At 38.4% G+C, this 20,241-nt stretch overlaps 1 protein-coding gene across 1 annotated transcript; it reads right to left on the bottom strand.

The window, feature by feature from the left end:
- Positions 1–15,145: 15,145 nt before the first annotated feature.
- Positions 15,146–18,756, bottom strand: LOC114687993. The gene is made up of 3 exons (XM_028862617.2): positions 18,701–18,756; positions 18,147–18,259; positions 15,146–15,934 (listed from the first exon to the last, which is right to left on the bottom strand). The coding sequence occupies exons 2-3, from the start codon at positions 18,173–18,175 to the stop codon at positions 15,262–15,264; spliced, it is 702 nt and encodes a 233-aa protein (XP_028718450.1). The 5' UTR covers positions 18,176–18,259; positions 18,701–18,756; the 3' UTR covers positions 15,146–15,261.
- Positions 18,757–20,241: the final 1,485 nt, after the last annotated feature.

The raw sequence follows: 20,241 nt of genomic DNA, 5'->3' as shown, positions 1-20,241 counted from the left end.
TAGTTTAAAAACTTCATTGTGAGAGGTGAGTACCCGTGCCTAGCCTGGACCCCGTCCCTGGGCACCAGCCACTCCAGGGAAGACCTGCCCAACTTGGCCCCAGGTTCTGGCCACCAGGCAGATTCCCTTCTAACCCACTGGGAAGATCCCCTTCTGCAAGACCCCAAGCAGACCCTGCTATCTCCATGCCTGCCCACACGCCCATTGCCCGAAACCCTAGCCACTTCCTGGGACTTAGAGACTGGCCCCCAGCTCCCATCTTGCCCTGGACATCCCTTCTGGACCAGAGAGGGCTCCCATCCTGCCCTGGTCTTCACTTCTGGACAAGAGCTCCCATCTTGCCCCGAACTTCCCTTCTGGACCAGAGAGAGCTCCCATCCTGCCCCGGTCTTCCCTTCTGGACAAGAGAGCCCATCCTTCCCTGGACTTCCTGTCTAGACAAGAGCTCCCATCCTGCCCCACAGTTCCCATTTGGACAAGAGAGCTCCCATCTGGACAAGAGAGAGAGACTTCCTGAATCTGTCAGCTCTGTCTGAACCAAGTGTGCTGATAAGACCAAGAAGGAACCACAAGGAGATGGATAGACGTCAAGGCAGAAGTACATACAACAAACATGAAGAGCAATACAGCATCACCAGAACCTAGCCCTCCTCCAATATCTAGACTGGAACATCAAAAATTGGAAGAAGCAGAAGAAAACAACCTTATGAATAACATCATGATGAAAGTAGAGGCTTGTGTAGAGGAAAAGACAAAAAAATGGGAAGAACGCTATAAACAACAAGAGAAAAGGGCAAAAAAATTAGAAGAAAACAATAAGTTCCTGGAAGAAAACAATAAAGTCCTGGAGAAAACAATAAAGCCCTGGAAGAAAACAATAAAGTACTGAAAGAAAATCATGAAAAAGCAATGAAACAAATAAAGAAAACAGTCCAAGACCTGAAAAGGGAAATAGAAAAAATGAAGAAGACACAAACACAGGGAATGCTGGAAATAGAAAATCTGAGTAAATGATCGGGAACTTCAGATGCAAGGATAGCCAACAGAATGCAAGAGGTGGAAGAGAGGATCTCTGGTGTTGAAGATACAGTAGAAGAAATAGACTCATCAGTCAAAGGAAACACTAAAGCCAACAAAGTCATGAACCAAAATGTCCAAGAAATTTGGGACACCATGAAAAGATCAAACCTATGAATAATAGGGATACAAGAAGGAGTAGAATACCAACTCAAAGGCACAGAAAATATATTCAACAAAATCATAGAAGAACTTAAAGAAGGAAATGCCTATGAAGATACAAGAAGCCTATAGAACACCAAACAGACTAGACCCCCCAAAAACGTCCCCTTGCCACATAATAATTAAACAATTAAACCTACAGAATAAAGAAAGAATATTAAGAGCAGCAAAGGAAAAAGGCCAAGTGACTTATAAAGGCAAACCCATCAGAATAACACCCGATTTCTCAATGGAGACTTTGAAAGACAGAAGGACCTGGACAGATGTAATGCAGACACTAAGAGAACATGGATGTCAGCCCAGACTAATATAACCAGGAAAACTTTCAGTCATCATAGACGGAATGAACAAGACATTCCAAGACAAAGCCAGATTCAAACAATACTTATCCACAAACCCAGCCCTGCAGAAAGCACTGAAGGAAAATTCCAACTGAAGGAAGTCAGATACAAAATTGAAAACACAGGCAATTGATAAAGCCACAGCAGTAAACCCCAAAGAAGAGAAGTAAACACACACAATACCACCAAAAATAACAGGGATGAACAATCATTAATTAAGGGTCATTAATATCCCTTAATATCAATAGCCTTATTTCACCTATAAAAAGACATAGGCTTACAGTATGGATATGAAAACAGGGCCCATCTTTCTGCTGCATACAAGAAACACATCTCAAATTGAAAGACAGACACTACCTAAGAATAAAAGGCTGGGAAAAGACTTTCCAATCAAATGGTCTTAAGAAACAAGCGGGTGTAGCCATCCTGATATCCAACAAAATTACATACTCATCACAGGAAAGATCCACCAATTTGAAGTTGCAATTCTGAACATTTATGCCCCAAACACAAGGGCATCCACATATGTAAAAGAAACATTACTAAAGCTTAAACCACATATAAAACCCCACACATTAATAGTGGGAGATCTCAATACCCCACTTTCACCACTGGACAGATCTCCCAAATTGAAACTTAACAGAGAAATAAAGGACTTAACTGATGTCATGACCCAAAAGGACCTAATAGATATCTACAGAACATTCCATCCTAACAAAAAAGAATATACCTTCTTCTCAGCACCCCATGGAACTTTCTCTAAAATCGACCACATACTTGGCCACAAAGCAAATCTCAACAGATACACAACAATTGGAATAACCTCCTGTGTTCTATCAGACCACCATGGTTTTAAAGTTAGATTTCAACAACAACAAGAACTTCAGAAAACCTACAATCTCATGAAAACTGAATAATGCTCAACTGGATCACCAATGGGTTAAGAAAGAAATTAAACACTTTCTAGAGATAACAAAAATGAAGACACCACATACCCAAACTTATGGGACACTATGAAAGCAGTGCTAAGAGGGAAATTAATAGCACTAAATGCTAACATAAAGAAGTTGGAGAAATCTCACACTAGTGACTTAACAGCACATCCAAAAGCTCTAGAACAAGAAGAAGCAAAGTCTCCCAGGAAGAATAGACGCCAGGAAATTATCAAAGTGAGAGGAGAACTTAATAAAATAGAAACAAAGAGAACAATACAAAAAATTAATGAAACAAAGAGTTGGTTCTTTGAGAAAACCAACAAGATAGACAAGCCATTATCCTAACTAACCAAAAGACAGAGAGAGAGAATCCAAATCAAGAAAATCAGAAATGAAAAAGGGGACATAACAACAGACATTGAGGAAATCCAGAGAATTATCAGGTCATATTTCAATAACCTCTACTCCACAAAACTGGAAAATCTAAAAGAAATGGACATTTTTCTGGATAGGTACCACATACCTAAGTTAAATCAAGACCAGATAAACTATTTAAATAATCCAATAACCCCTAAAGAAATAGAAACAGTCATTAAAAGTTTCCCAACCAAAAAAAGCCCAGGACCAGATGGCTTCAGCCCAGACTTCTACCAGATCTTCAAAGAAGAGTTAATACCAATCTCTCTAAATTGTTCCACATAACAGAAAAAGAAGGAACATTACTAAACTGCTTCTATGAGGCTACAATTACCCTGATTCCTAAACCAAACAAGGATACAACAAAGAAAGAGAACTACAGACCAATTACCCTCATGAACATTGACGACGCAAAAATACTCAATAAAATACTAGCAAACAGACTCCAAGAACACATCAGAACAATTATCCAACATGATCAAGTAGGCTTCATCCCATGGTTGCAAGGGTGGTTCAACATACTAAAGTCCATCAATGTAATACACCATATAAACAAACTCAAAGAAAAAAAAACACATGGTCATCTCACTAGATGAAGAAAAGGCATTCAACAAAATCCAACACCCCTTCATGATAAAGGTCTTGGAGCGATTAGGAATACAGAGAATATATGTAAACATAATAAAGGCAATTTACAGCAAGCTAACAGCCAACATCAAATTAAATGGAGAGAAACTCAAAGTGATTCCACTAAAATTAGGAACGAGGCAAAGCTGTCCCCTCTCCCCATACTTATTCAATATAGTACTTGAAGTTCTAGCCAGAGCAATAAGATAAAATAAGGAGATTAAGGGGATACAAATTGGAAAGGAAGAAGTCAAGCTTTCCCTGTTTGCAGAGGACATGATAGTGTACTTGAGTGACCCCAAAGATTCCACCCAGGAACTGATAAAGCTTATAAACACCTTCAGCAACATAGCAGGATACAAGATCAATGCAAAAAAAAAAATCAGTAGCTCTCCTATATACAATGGACAAAGAAGCTGAGAAGGAAATCAGAGATATATCACCCTTTACAATAGCCACAAATGACATAAAATACTTTGGGGTAACACTAACCAAGCAAGTGAAGGAACTATATGATATGGACTTTAAGTCCCTGAAAAAATAAATTGAAGAAGATGTCAGAAAATGGAAAGATCTCCTATGCTAATGGATAGGCAGGACCAACATAGTAAATTTGACAATTTTACCAAAAGCAATTTATAGATTCAATGCAATCCCCATCAAAATACCAACACAATTCTTCACAGACCTGGAAATAATAATACTCAACATCATATGGAAAAACAAAAAACCCAGGATAGCCAAAAGAATCTTGTAAAATAAAACAACCTCTGGAGGCATCACAATCCCTGACTTCAAGCTCTGCTATTGAACTACAGTAATAAAAACAGCTTGGTATTGGCATAGAAACCGACATGTGGACGAATGGAATCAAATTGAAGACCCTGATATTAACCCACACACCTATGAACATATAATTTTTGACGAAGAAGCCAAAATTGTACAGTGGAAAAAAGAAAGCATCTTCAACAAATGGTGCTGGGATAACTGGATACCAATGTGTAGAAGGCTGCAAAGAGATCCAAATCTGTCACCATGCCCAAAACTTAAGTCCAAGTGGATCAAGGACCTCAACATAAATCCAGCTACTCTGAACCAGCTAGAAGAGAAAGTAGGAAGTAGTCTTGAATGCATTGGCATATGAGATCACTTCCTAAATATAACACCAGTAGCACAGACACTGAGAGAAACAATCAATCAATGGGACCTCTTGAAACTGAGAAGCTTTTGTAGAGCAAAGGATATGGTCAGCAAAGCAACATCCTACAGAATGAGAAAATATCTTCACCAACCCCACATCTGACAGAGGACTGATATCCCGAATATATAAGGAACTCAAAAATTAGAAATCAAAATTCCCAACAGTCCAATTAAGAAATGGGCTATAGAACTAAACAGAGAATTCTCAACAGAGGAAACTCAAATGGCTGAAAGACATTTAAGGAATTCCTCAATATCCCTAATCATCAGTGAAATGCAAATCAAAACAACTCTGAGATACCCCCTTATGCCTGTCAGAATGGCTAAGATCAAAAACACTGAAGATACTTTATGCTGTAGAGGATGTGGAACTAGGGGAACTCTCCTCCACTGCTGGTGGGAATGCAAGCTTGTACAACCACATTGGAAATCAATATGGTGCTTTCTTAGAAAATTGGGAATCAATCTCCCCCAAGATCCAGCTATACCACTCTTGGGCATATACCCAAGAAATGCTCAATCATACCACAAGAGCACTTGCTCAATTATATTCATATCAGCATTGTTTGTAATAGCCAAAACCTGGAAACAACCTAGATGCCCTTCAACTGAAGAACGGATAAATAAATTATGGCACATATACACAATGGAATACTACTCAGCAGAGAAAAACAATGACATCATGAGTTTTGCGGGGAAATGGATGAATCTAGAAAAAAATCATCCTGAGTGAGGTAACCCAGACTCAGAAAGACAAATATGGTATGTACTCACTCATAGGAGGATACTAGAGGTGAAACAAGGATGACTGGACTGCTACTCACATCACTAGGGAGGCTACCTGGAAAACAAGACCCCAAGAAAGACACAAGTATAGCCCAATGACAGAAAAATGGCTGAAATCTACATGAACAACCTGGACATTAGTGGGAGTAATGAAGGGTGAGAGTTGAGGGAAAGAGAGCCTGTGGGATTGGGATATCCCAACTGGATCAAGAACAGAGAGGGAGAACAAGGAATAGGAGACCATGGTGAATGAAAACTATGAGGAAAGGAAGAAACAAAGTGCTAGAGAGGTCCACAGAAATCCACAAAGATACCCCCACAATAGACGGCTGGCAATGGTTGAGAGACAGCCAGAACTGACCTACTCTGGTGATGGGATGTTCGAACACCCTAATAGTCATGCCAGAAACCCCATCCAAGGACTGAGGAATCTGGATGCAGAGATCCATGGCTAGGCCCCGGGTGGAGCTCTGGGAGTCCAATTAGCGAGAAAGAGAAGGGTTTATATGAGCAAGAATTGTTGAAACCAAGGTTGGATGAAGCACAGTGATAAATAGCCAAACGAGTGGAAACACATGAACTATGAACCAAAGGCTGAGGGGCTCCCAACTGGATCAGACCCTCTGAATAGATCTCTGAAGTATTCGAAGGCCACCTGGCCAAACATCCTTATTGTCATGCTAGAAACCCCATCCAATGACTGAGGGAACCAGATACAGGCCCCAGGTGGAGCTCCAGGAGTCCAATTGGTGAGAAAGAGGAGGGTTTGTATGAGCAAGAATTGTTGAGACCAAGGCTGGAAAAAGCACAGGGACAAATATGCAAATGAAAGGAAACACATGAACTATGAACCAATAGCTGAGGAGCCCATAACTGGATCAGGCCCTCCTGATAAATAAGACAGTTGATTAGCTTGATCTGCTTGGGAGGCATCCAGACAGTGTGACCGGGTCCTGTCCTCAGTGCATGAACTAGCAGTTTGGAACCTGGGACTTATACAGGGACACTTGGCTCAGCCTGGGAGGAGGGTACTGGACCTGCCTGGACTGAATCTACCAGGTTGAACTCAATCCTTGGGGGAGTCTTTGCCCTGGAGGATATGGCAATGGGGGGTGGGCTTTGGGAAGGCAGGGGGTGGGTGGGAGGGTTTAGAACAAGGGAATCCATGGCTGATATGTAAAATTAAATTTAATAAATAAACTTTAAAAATGAAAAAAATTAAGGTTACCTACATATAGATTTTCAGCCATCAAACCTCTTGCTTATAAGTTTTGAATTAACTTTTGTTACATATTTTACAGATCTTTAACCATACCCAATAAACTTAGAAATCTTGAAGTACACAAAGTTCACATAATAATCTCACAAATCTTGAGGTAAAATTCATACTTCAGGAAAAGTTTTAAAGTTATAAATGAAAGAAAAAAATATGAGATGTGTGGCAATACATCCCTGCTAAGTATAGTCTACTTTTTTGTGTTGATTTTTCTGTTACAGGACATGGATTTTGGGAAAAAATACCTTTAAATGAGCATTTTTTGAGTCTAGAGGAGGAAGAGCCATAACCCAACTCCAGAGCCAGTTTTTCATTGAAGTAGAACAGCAGAAGACAACATTTTAATATTATCCATAACTAAAAGACACCAGAATCCCTCTAAAACCGAATTCAGTGGTTAAGGTGACGTACCAGAGTAAGCTGAGAACAAAGAAGGTTAAGAGAAAAATTTAAAAAAAAAAGCTCTTTGAAAAAACAAAAAACAGCTCTTTGAGCCCTGCCTATAGACTCAGGATGTTTCAGGAAGGAGCTGAGACATTCCCCAACCAGTAAGGCACTTATATGCATAGCAGCAGGTCCTGGCTCCCACATTGCACCAAACTTATAAACACACCAGAAAACACAGATCCATTAAACAGTACCTTAAAAATATAGAATATTCACACAGTAAGAGGAGAACCAGATTAAAAGAAACATCTGGCAGCAACTTTTATTCATACCCCAAAACCAAATTCCATCTCAGCTTTTCCAACAAAGGCCAGCCATATCCCAGTGGGCCCTCCAACTTGGGAATTAACTCTGTGCCCAACTTTTCCACAAGTCCCAAAATGTGATATACAGACAAACAGGATCCTTCTATATACCTCTGGATGTTTTCTGCTACCTTTTCGCACAATCTACGCATTGAGGAACTGCCAACGGCTTCCTCCAAATGCACATGCCTTTAATCCTATCACTTGGCAGTCAGGGATCTGTCTGGATCTCTGTGAGCTCAAGGCCACACTGGGAACAGAGCCATGCATGGTGACATACACCTTTTTTTAAACTGGTGCTCTCAGTGGGCTTTTTCAGAGTAGCCTTCAACTGGAAAAAATCTTAATTATCCACCAATAGGTGGCCGAGGGAAGAAACAATAGTATGTCAGACAATGAAACAGAAACCAGCAAGAAAAAGAACTGCTGAAATGTGGAAAAGTAGGTATAATTTTTAAAGTATTTTTCAGTAAAAAAAAAAAAACAAGATATAAAAGAATACATGTTTTTTTATTCCATTCAAGTGAAAATACAAAATAGAACATGTCAGAGGTTTTTGGAGCCGAGGGCTGAGGTTGCCGCCTGAGGGTGGCACCTGATTGAAAGGACAAGAGGGATGTCTTTAGATAACGCTAATATTTTACATTTTGTTTTTTGTAATAGATATACTGAAATGTAATTTTGTTAAAATTTGTTGAAACATCTTTTCAAATGTCTGCAACATATATTTTTCCTCAATAAAACCATTTTTAAAGTTTAAAAAAAAACTTCATTGTGTATTTAGAACTCAGAGTTCTTGCCAAGTAAAAGAATAAGCAGGACATTAAAAGAAACTAATAAAACTCTTGTTAAAATCCAGCAAAAGGTGGATAGGCCTCATTCCTTTGTGATGCTTTGGTCTACTGCACAAAATAAGGGAGGGATTTATCCCCATATGAGATTATGTTTGGAAATCATCCCACTTTAAGTGTCTGGTTGTACTGGAGAAAGTGAGGATGAGGAAGTTTGTATTTTCAGGTAGGAATGCAAAGTTTGCATTACTATGCATGCCCCAGCAGCTTGACCTCCTGTTGGGATCTTGTAACTTTGTGTGAGGATGTGTGGCAAGACCATATTGAAGCTGAAAATTTTGAAACCTCAAATTCTCAAGGGTCTTATCTCACCTGAGGAAGGAGTCTCTCCACCCTCAACAGAAGATTTACTCACACCTCTGGATTACCTCATTTTCATCTTTAACTGCGGAAATTAATCCTTCATAATCTGCTAAATCATCAGTGACTTTCTCTGGATTAAATGCCCATCTAGACAAAATTGATGTCCCTAAGGGCCCACCAATATTTTCCCCTAGACCTGTACCTAGACTTAAGACAAACCATGCTTCTGCATAGGAGATAGACAGTATATGCCACAGTGTGTGCTACACTGATGAAGAGCTAAAATGTGCTTGACAATTTACTTAAGCAGAAATTTGGGGAATATGTTTGAGAATGGATTTTAAATGTGTAGGGTAATGGTGAAATGAACATAAATTTGAAGTAGGCTGAGTTTATTGATATAGATCCACTGAGTGGAAATTCTAAGTTTAATATAGAAGCTCACACAGTTAATAAAAGGTGTCAAAGGTTTGGGTGAATAATTGGCTAAGGCATTTGTCAAAAGATGGACTACTGAATGCATAGTGGTGATACACACCTTTTATTCCACCGTTCATGAGGCTGACAGAAGTGAATCTCTAGGATTTCGAGGCCAGCCTTATCTAGAGCAGTAGTTCCAGGACAACCAGGGCTATAAAAAACATTCTAATAATTTGCCTTCCTATATGTAGAGTTCTGGTATTCTAGAGGACCCTAACTAATACAGGGTAACACTTTTTTAGTTATGTCCATTTACCTGCAAATTTCATAATTTTATTTTCTTTTTTAATATCTGAATAATATTCCATTGTATAAATATGCCACATTTTATTTATCCATTCTTCCATTATATCTATTATATGTATCCATTCTATCCATTTTGGGTATCTAAGCTAGTGCCATTTTCTGACTATTATGAGTGAGCATCAATGAATGTGGTTTAGCAAGAATCTCTGCAATAGGATGAAACATTCCCAAGAGTGATATGGCTGTATCTTGAGGTAGATTAAATCTCATATTCTTGAGTAAATGAGACATTGATTTCCACAGTGGCTGTACAAGGTTACACTCATAACAGCTGTGAATGAATTTTCCCCTTGCCTCACGTACTGATCAGCATGTGCTGTCAATTGTTATATAGATCTTGTCCATTCTGACTAATCTAAGATAAAAATCCCAAAGTAATTCTGATTTGCATTTTCCTGATGACTAAGAGTGTTAAATATTTCTTGCAGCGTTTCTCAGTCATCTATTTCATCGTTTTATGTATTTTATTTATTTTCTCCTTTTATTAAATTAGATTCATATCTCATAAAATATATCCTGACTATAGTTTACCCTCCCTCTACTCCTCCCCATTTTCTCTACCTCCCCTCCCATCTGGATATATTCTCTTTCTTCATCTCATCAGAAAAGAAAAGGTTTCTAAGAGATAATAACAAAACATAACAAAATAAAATAAAAACAAAGGCCATCACATCGTATTTGGACAAGGCAAGTCAAAAGAAAAAGAGTTCCAATAGAAAATATAAGAATCAGAGACACATTCATTCAAAACCTCAGGAATACCATAAAATATTAAACTGAAAACTATAATATATACACAGAGGAACTTGTGCAGATACATGTAGGCTCCTTGATTGCTGCTTCAGCCTCAGTGAGTTCACTGAGTTAGAGAGCCTTGCTCTCCTGGTGTCCTCCATCTTCTCATTCTCTTACACTCTTTTTGTCTCCTCTTCCATAAGGTTCCTTGAGGTCTGAGGGGGATGTATTTGATAGAGATATTCCATTTAGAGCTGTGTTACAAGATCTCTCACTCGTGTGTGTGTGTGTGTGTGTGTGTGTGTGTGTGTGTGCGCGCGCGCACGCATGCGTGCACGCGCATGGGTGCATACATGTGTGCATGCATGGGAGGGTGTAGGATCTAAAGGTAGCTCTCTGTATTTGTTCCTATATGATGCAAGAGAAAGCCTCTCTGATGGCTGAATAAGACACCTATCTATGAATATAGCAGTGTATCCTCAAGTGTCATTTTATTGTTCCTTTTTATTCATTACATTAATATTATTTTGTTTTATCTTAGGTCTTTGGGCAATCTAGTCTCTGGTTCTTAGTGACCCAAGTAGTGTCTGTTATGGATTCCAACTTCTAGAGTGGGCCTTAAGTCGAATCAGACATTGGTTGGTTACTTCCTTAAGCTTTGTGCCAACATTGCTGTAGCATATTTTGCAGGCAGAATGACATTGTAGATTAAAGGGTTTGTGGCTGGGCTAATGTTTATATTTCTTTTTTCGTATGTTGCTGAATATCTTCCCATAAATAGACACTAGAGTGTCTGGGTGAAGGTTCTATGTAGGCACCAGCTCCATCTCTCCATGTTCAATGAGTTGTAGGGGTGATTTCTTCAGTAATGGGGCCTTGCTGTCAGGTTTTGGAGAGCAACTTTTTGTCTTGGTAACAACCCAGTTGTTTAGGGATTTCAATGGGACCCCTTTGGCAAGTGACTCAATTGGATATAAGGCAGTCCTAGTAATGAAAGTTTCATTTGGTGACAAAAGATGGCCAGTTATGGCTCCATCTCCTTCATTATTTGGAGACTTCATTAGAATCGACTTCATATATTTTAGGAAGTTTCCACTTAAGGAGTTTTCCATATCACCTGTCAATATTCTCTAGAAGAACAGAGCTTACAGAGTGAATCTCTCTACATGTATATACATATACATACATATGTGTATGTTTATACATATAGTTGTATGTGTGTAAAGGGAATTTATTGTGATGATTTACAGGCTGCAGTCCAACTAATTCAACAATGGCTGTCTGTAAATAGAAAGTTCAAGAATCCAGTAGTTGCTCAGTATACAAAACTAGATGTCTCAACTGGTCTTCAGTATAGGCTAGAATCTAAAAGAGGTAGGCTCTAATGCCATTGAAGGAACAGGTATGCTATCAACTTGAGCGCAAGCATCAAAACAGCAAAAGCTTTTTCTCCTATGTCCTTACATATATTTCCAGCAGAAGATATGTTTCTTCCTACCTCAAAGTTCAAGACTAGAAGTGAATTCACTCACTTCAAACTAAGGAAGAAAAAGTCTCACAGGTGTGCCATCCAATTTCTCAATTGTAGTTCATTCCAAATGAAGTCAAGTTGAAAACCAGTAATAGCCATCACACCACCCTTCACTTTCCCCTCAATTTTTACTGTCTCTCCCTGCATTTTCTCACTCAACCTCATCTCCCCTCCCATCTCCCACCTGGTCCACTCATCCTGCCCCTCCAAGGACTAGTCCCAATCCATCTATAAAATCAATTATATTTCTCCATCATGGGGAGATTTATGCGTTCCCCTCTAGTCACTTCCTCTATGTCTAACTTCTATGGATTTTCACATTGTAACTTGGTTATCACATATTTAAGGTCTAGTATCCACATACAAGTGACTGAATACGATATTTTTCTTTCTGTGTCTAAGTAACCTCACTCAGGATGATACTTTCTATTTCTATCCTTTTGCCTGTAAATATCATGATGTAATTTTTTAACAGCTGAGTAATATTTCATTGTGTATATGTATTTCATTTTCTTTATCAGTTCTTCTATTGAAGAAACCTAAGCTGTTTCCAATTTCTGACTATGATGAATAAAGCATCAATGAATATTGTTGAGCAAGTGACTTTGTGGTAGGATGAAACATCTTTTGGATATATGTCTGAGAGTGGTATGCCTGGATATTGTGGTATATTAATTTCCAGCTTCCTAACAAACAACCACACTGATTTCCACAGCAGCTGTATAAGTTTGCACTCCAAAAAGCAAAGTTCCCCTTATTCCTCATTCTCACTGGCATGAGCTGTCACTTGTGTTATTGATCTTAGCCATTCTGAGAAGTGTAAGATGGAATCTCAAAGTAATTTTGATTTGCATTTTTCTGATGGCCAAAGTTGTTGAACATTTCTCTACCATTTGTATTTTCCCTATTGAGAATTCTCTATTTCAATCTGTACTCAGTTTTTCAGTGGTATTACTTGTTGTTTTTGTTTTCGTTTTGTTTTATATATTCTTTTGTGTTTGGGTGAAATGTTCTGTGAATATGTTAGTTCTATTTGGTTTATAACATCTGTCAGCTCCAGTATTTCTCTGTTGAGTTTTTTCTGAGTATTGAAGTCTCCCACTGTCAGTGTGTGATGGTCAATATGTGATTTAGGCTATAGTAATGTTTCTTTTCTGAATTGGGTGCCATTGTGTTTGTGTCATCAATGATAAGAATTGAAATATTATCTTGGTAGTTTTTTTTTTAATAAGAATGAGTGTCCTTTCCTAACTCTTCTGATTAGGTTTGGTTTTAAGTCTATTTTGTTAGATATTTAAATGGTTATACCATAATACATCTTAGACCCATTTGCTTGGACTATCTTTTCCTAACCCTTTGCTATGAGGTAATGTCTATTGTTGGTGTTGAGGTATGTTTCTGAGATGCAACACAAGGATGGATCATATATTGTATCCATTCTGAATCTGTGTCTTTGGAGAATTAAGACAATTTATATTGAGAGATATTAATGACCAATGATTGTTGATTCCTAGTATTTTATTGTTTTTGTAAGTTGTGTGTGTGTCTGTGTGAGTGTATGTTTCCCTTCTTTTGATGGTTCTGGTCAGAGATTATTTATTAATTGTGTTTTTATGGTTGTAGTTAACCTCATTTGGTTGGAGTTTTCTTTCTAGGACCTTCCGTAGCACTGGATTTGTAGGTAAATCTACATTTAAACAATACTTATCATGGAATATCTTATTTTTCCATATGGATATTGAAAGTTCTGCTGGGTATAGTAGTTTTGGCTGGCATCTGCAGTCTCTTTTATTTATGTATATGAGTGTTCTGTCTGCATGGAATCCAGAGTATATTTAGCATCTGTATCCAATACTTTGGGTTGTCTATTTACAGAGGCAAGGAGGCATGTTCATCTCACAAGCAGTGTCTATACAACTGACCTCAAACTCTATTCATGACTGAAAGCAAAAAACAAGAGTAATGTAGAAATCTTACCCTCAGTGTTTTACAATGCTCCATTACAGGCCCCTTGAAGATAAATTCCTGTGCTCAGGCAAAGTCCTAAACTGGAAGTGACCCTGTATTCCAAGAACAACAGAACCTCACAGAGAGATTGCCCTGCAGAGTGCAATAATTTTGCCAGGAAATGTTGTATACTGGAGTAAAAGCATTCATCTCAAGGGATCCAAATGGTCTGCTGTAGTAAAGAGCACCAGAGATATGAGAAAATATGGGCAGGACCTCACCATCAAAAGGACTCCTTAAAGATGCAAACTCCCTGATCTCTTTCTCTCTTTAAAAGAAAAGTCCTTGTGTCTACTCACATAAATTTGGGATCACTAGACTACTTCATCTGTTCCTGTTCCCAGCAGATGTACTTGAATTACTTTTAATCATGATTCATGTTTTTGTTGGTGTAATGGGAAGGAATGTCAGGCCTAGCATTTCCATGCAACGTGACCTGGGAATTTGACATTAAGCTCCATTTAAAACATTAGCATGTAGCAACAAATTATACCAGTGGTCCTCTGATTAGCATGGCTACCTCAGTTAGTTTACATAGATGTCTACTCCATCTTTCTCCTTTGGTACCTTAACTGGTACTTACTCTTATTCTTCCACTAAAGTCTCATCATACACATGATTCTGAAATATGGGACTAAGAGGAGGAGACCAAAGTGAAAATACAGCTATTCAATGGAACATTGGCTGTAGTCACTACCCCAGGTGTTGGCCTGCCCATGAAGGAAACAATGTTTTCTGATTAAACACAGAGAAGACATAATTATTCAGAAACTCTCCTTGGAAATACAGACACTGATTCCCAGAAACCAGCTGCCTCCACCATCTCTCCAGTTTGGAGAAGGTATTTTGTTGTTTCAGTTGGAGCACCTGTCTCTTATTTTGGATGGAGTAGATCAGGGCATTATTAGCGGCTTAACCACACTGAATAGAATCCTCTAACCTTCAGAGATCTTCCACACAGCTGAATCATGCCCATATCCTACCATGTTGTTCCACAAAGTTATCCTTTTGCCCAACTAGAAATTTCTGTGAATTTCAGTTATTCTCATTATGGGGAATACTTCAGAGGCATTGCATATTAGGGCTTAAAGGTGTATCTTTAATGTACATTAGGGCTTAAATGTCTCCAACTTGACACATATTTAATTTTCTGTGTTGAATTTCATTTTAATAATAAACCACTCACCTTAGAGTTGGTCCTTTGATTTATACCATTTTCAATTCACCAGTACATTTGATTGGGAGTTAGCACTATTGGAACACATCATCTTTGCATGCAGACCTTAGGATGTGAACATCTTTAAGGAAGGGAACAAATTAGACACCTAGAGGAAGATACAAGCTTCAGACACAGCCTGATTTTCAAAAGGATATTTTATTTTAAATGAGCAGAATACTAAAAGAATATTGTGTAGTATTAGAAAATTTGACCAAGGAGTATTCTGGCTCATTTTGAAAATACCAGAGCTCATGTTTCAGGCATTTTGGTTGGCCTGCTTGGAAGCACCATGGGCATTCAGGTTACTCTGTAGTTTCAATGACCTGATCTCAAAGAGGAACATAATCATGGCAAAGAGTGACAGGGTGGCTGTCAGGATCCCTATGGGGAACACATGAGTGTGGTGTTTTTTGATCAGATCTTCTTTCCTAACAGGAAAGGTGGGTGGAAAGTCAAGAGTGGTTTTGCCATAAAGATCTACTACATGGTTCCAGGTCACAGAAAGAGCTGTGCAAAGGCTGCTGAGAAGCAGAATTAAGACACAGCACTTGTAGCAGAGTATCTGAATCTCAGGGACTGAGGCTCTGATAATGCTAACCCTAATGGTCGTTGAGCTAAAAATCACCACCACAGATTTTATAAACATAGCCAGTAAGATCAGGCTCTGTGCACATCTAAATTCAGGTGAAATGGTCCAGGTCGAGTTGACAGGGCTGTGCACCAGAATCCTGGTCACAGAACCAGAGATGTGAAACTCCCGATGGTAATAAGCTTGCCATAGTCCAATGTACACAAACTGAACAACTTCGGCATCAAATTCCCAGAGGCGCCAGTATTGGCTGCTTTGGAGGATTATTCCAAACCCCAATGACAAGAGGCTGCAAAGGAAGCCAGTCAGTCTGAAGATCCATTCCTTCACCTGTGCAAATCTGTAGATAAGATTGAACAAGTATAGAGTAAATCCAGGAACACAAACGCAGAGTGGAAAACAGAGTGAATGAATCATGGTTTACAGAGGACTAAATACTCATACCTTGCCCTTGCTGTCTCAAGGTTTTACATATGTATAAGAAGCCTTTAAATCTATGAATGTGGTAGGAGTTCCCATTGTAAGACATTTTGTACAATAATTTCACTATATCCTTCTAGTGCTGCTATATTCCTCTTTGTTGACTAGGAATTTCAATACTTGGAATTAAAGGTGAAATATTAGTTTTCAGTATCATTTAAGGTGATACTGACTGCATCCCTCTCTGCAAAACAGATCAATTGTAAACAACTTTATTGAGAGTTCTGTGGAGAATAATTCTCAAGTTATTGTAGTGGATTATTGCATGAGCCTTACAAAAGCATTTTAAATTGTATAACCCTTGAAAGAAAGATGCAAAAAAGGCAAATAATACAAATGATGATATGATCATTTATGCCAAATCAAAGCACACCTGGCTTCTTTTTTGTTTTGCTTTGGATTTTTTTGAAGGGGGTCAGGGATTTTCTGTGTAACAAGCCTGGCTGTTCTGGAACTCATTCGGTAGGCCAGGCTTGCCTAGAAATCACAGAGATATGTCTGTCTCTACCTCTGGATTGCATATCTGACTTCTTTCAATGTCCAAAGATACATGAACATAAAAGATGAATGAAAAAGAAATGCTAAGTAGATCAATGGTGTTATAACAGATACTGTCATAAGGCTTTACATATTTTCCTAAATGGTATTCAATTTAATAGAAAGGCATATGTAATATTTTTAGATTAAGACCAGCTTGAACACAAACTTTAAACTTCAATGTGCAAATGGATATAGATATAGCTTTTTGGTGGAGTATTGGTTTTCTAGTGCTGTGAATGATTGATTGATAAATAAAGTGCTGATTGGCTAGTAGCCAGGCAGGAAGTATAGTCGGGAAAAGGAGGGAGGGAGGAGAATACTGGGAAGAGGAAAGCTGAGGAGAAGACTCTGCCAGCCACTGCGATGAGAAGCAACATGTAAGATACTGGTAAGGCACGAACCACGTGGCAAGGTATAGATTTACAGAAATGGGTTAATTTAAGATACAAGAACTAGATAGCAAGAAGCATGAGCCATTAGGCCAAACATTTTAACTAATATAAGTATCTATGTTTTTATTTGAGTCTGAGTGGCTGCCAGCCAGGGTGGGACTGGAGATTGCTCCAGCTACAGTCTACTATGTGTGAGGTGCTGGGTTCAATTCCCATAACCACAAAACTATAATATATATGTAGAGGATGAGGAATCATGGATATGCAAATTTTTGTATACTAACCTCAGATCCTCCATCATTCCTCCTCTTGCTTCTTGCAAACCTCCCCCAAACCATCCCTCATCCCCTCCTCTGAAAGGGTAAGGTCTCCTGTGGAGAGTCAGTAAAGTCTGGTACATTCAGTTGAGGCAGTACCAAGCCCCTCCCCTTGCATCAAGGATGAGAATGATATCTTGCCATAAATAATGGGCTCATGCACCAGGTATAGATGTTTATACGACTAGCAGGTGCTTCTCCAACAGACCAAACTACACAACTGTCTCCCATATGCAGAAGGCCTAGTCCAGTCCCATGCAAGCACCAGAGCTGTCAGACTAAAGTTTGTGAGTTCCCATAAGCTTGGTTCAGTTGTCTCTGTAGATTTCCCCATTATGATGTTGAACCCCCTTGCTTATTCAGTTCCTCTTTCCTCTCTTTGACTGGACTCTTGGTTTCCCCTCAAAGCATATAAATCTTTCACCTTTTACTAATTGTCATATAAATGGGATCTTCTTGCCAGCAAGCGTTACCTATGAGATACCCACTGTTCCATAATCTTCTGTGGAATGTGCTTCCTAAAATGGTGAAGAATATAGACTTATTGCTTGGAAAATTACATTAACAAGATCAGTTTGCAATTGATGGTGGCTTGGGTATCAACATGAACTTTTTATTTCTAAGAGATCTGAGGCAGTGACTATAAGAGCAGTAAGATTGAAGCAAAAATGAAATCAGGAGGAAGAATGATTTTGTGCCAAATGAGTTAGCTAGACAGGATGTGGTGCTGCCCTTGTCTGAACCCCAAGATGAGACACAAGCTTTTTGTAAAGAACCAAGTAGAAAGCTTTCATGTAGCATTCATTATGGTTTTTTTTTTTACCTTTTTGTGTTAGCAGTGAAGTGATCCATTTAGAAGATGACAATATCACAAGTGTTCCTCTTATTTACAGGAAATACTGATCAGAGAGGGAGTCACATGAAGTGGTGAAGCACCTGAGTGAAAAAAGTTCTGTTAGGCACATGTCTCTGCTCAAAATAATGCCTTAGTGACTGTTGGGCTCTCAGAAACTTTTAAATTCACAGCACATGCTTTGTTTAGTTAGAACCTATGTTAAACACTTCAGGATATTAGTGACCCTTGAATGATACCCAGAAAATTGTTATTCTCACTTTATACATAGGGAAATAACAGAGATGCTAATTCCCATTCACAAACTTCAGTGAGGTACACAGATAAATGGGCAGTGCAGACACTGGAGAGTTATTATTCACTTGGGTCTTCCTATCACTTATGATGTTCAGAAGGATTTACTCAAATGGAAAACATGTACAAAAATACCCTAATCAATATGTCAGAGACCTTCTTTGTCATCTTGTGTCTTAAGATAGTGAAGCTGATTAAGAAAAACAACATGGGAAATATAAAATTCTTACCTGTTTATCTCTCTTCCAGGAAATCTAAGTGTTACCGACTGCCAGCCTTAAGAGAAATAACTATACACATTCTTATGTTTCCATGACTACTAGGGCTATGTGTTTGGTCCTAAGCAACAAGTGGGTTCCAGTGAGAACCCATGAAATGCCAGAGTGAAGTATTTAAAATTAGTTTATTATTAAGATGTGCATCAAATAGCCAAAACTATTCTTGGTTGTTTACTTGATAACATCTGGAATTAACTAAAACTCAAATGACTAGGCACACATGAAATGGATTTCTTTTTTTTAATTATATCCTCTGAAAAGCAAAGACCTAATTATAGTCCAGATCTTCCACATGGGAAGATTCACCTTTAATACATGTCTTTTATGATGAGAAGATCAACCTTTAATCTGGACCATACTTTGTGCTGGGAGCCAAGATAAAAGATATAGCAGCAAATTTGTTTTCTTTGGCTGCTTGTTCTCATTCTCACTATAAAGCCCATTCATTCACTGGTATAAGAACTTAGTTCTTCATGATTGCAACATATACTGAAGACCAAATGTGATACCCAGCCTTGTTGACTGAACAATTGCTGGATTCTTGATGTTCTGTTGGTAGACAGCCACTTTTGGACTAGTTGGAGAGCAGCCTGTAAGCCATTCTAATAAATCACCTTCATGGATAGATAGATAGATACATAGATAGATAGATAAATAGATAGATAGATAGATAGATAGATAGAGATACATTTATTGATTAATACATATATACAGATATAGATAAAGATATATTTTATAAGAACAAAATTTCTAGAGAACACTGAACAATAAACATCTTAGTATTAGAAGTGGTTCTACAGTAACAGAAATATAAAGGTGATTTTTTTAAGTATCTGAAATAGGCTTTCCAATCTGTCAACACCTATAGCTACTGAAACCTCTCCAGTTACTGAACTCCCAAGGAAGCTCAGGGGGAACCAAAAGCCCATGTTGTGAACATAAAGAGACAAATACATTTGATTATCTTGGTTCAACAATTGTGAGGGGCAAGGGATTTGGTGATTCTATATAAAACTTTTCAAAAATGGTGAAAACAATAAGGAAGATGATGATGCTGGTCAGTTGCTCCTAGCATCTCTGGATAAATTGATAAAGAAAAATAATGAACTCAGTGATAAAACTGAACAGCTCCAGGGATAAACAGTTTAAAGATATTTAAGTGTGTCCTGGAAGAGAAATTTTGTTTGAGCAGCCATAGAACTCTGGTTGAAGGGAATCAAACTAAAGCTTTCATTCTAAGGTTAACTGAATTATTGTAAAAACTCAAGTCCAAAGCTGGGATTGTGTTAGCAATTAAAGTAAGGGCATTAATTGGCAAGAATGATATCCAGTAACTTCGGATGGGTACAAATGGCACCCAAGGTGTTGCCAAGAGTTTCCACCTATAATCTGAGTAAAAAGAGTCTAAAACGGAGCTAAAAACAGTTCCTAGTTGTCTCTTTCAAGCAAGTGGCAGCCTGTGTGTTTGAGCTACTATGGTGGGTTTCTGGAGC

This window comes from Peromyscus leucopus, chromosome X, assembly GCF_004664715.2.
Source record: "Peromyscus leucopus breed LL Stock chromosome X, UCI_PerLeu_2.1, whole genome shotgun sequence".
In the NCBI taxonomy this organism is placed as follows: domain Eukaryota; kingdom Metazoa; phylum Chordata; class Mammalia; order Rodentia; family Cricetidae; genus Peromyscus; species Peromyscus leucopus.
The sequence above is the reverse complement of the archived record's forward strand: the minus strand, read 5'-3'. Positions and strand labels throughout refer to the sequence as shown.

Bases quoted from the DNA above. Each gene is read 5' to 3' on its own strand.
- LOC114687993 (XM_028862617.2), bottom strand. From the start codon at position 18,175: ATGGATCACTTCACTGCTAACACAAAAAG. The intron at 15,935-18,146 runs GTAAAAAAAAAA...TCTTATCTACAG, and splicing joins TTCACTGCTAACACAAAAAG to ATTTGCACAGGTGAAGGAAT.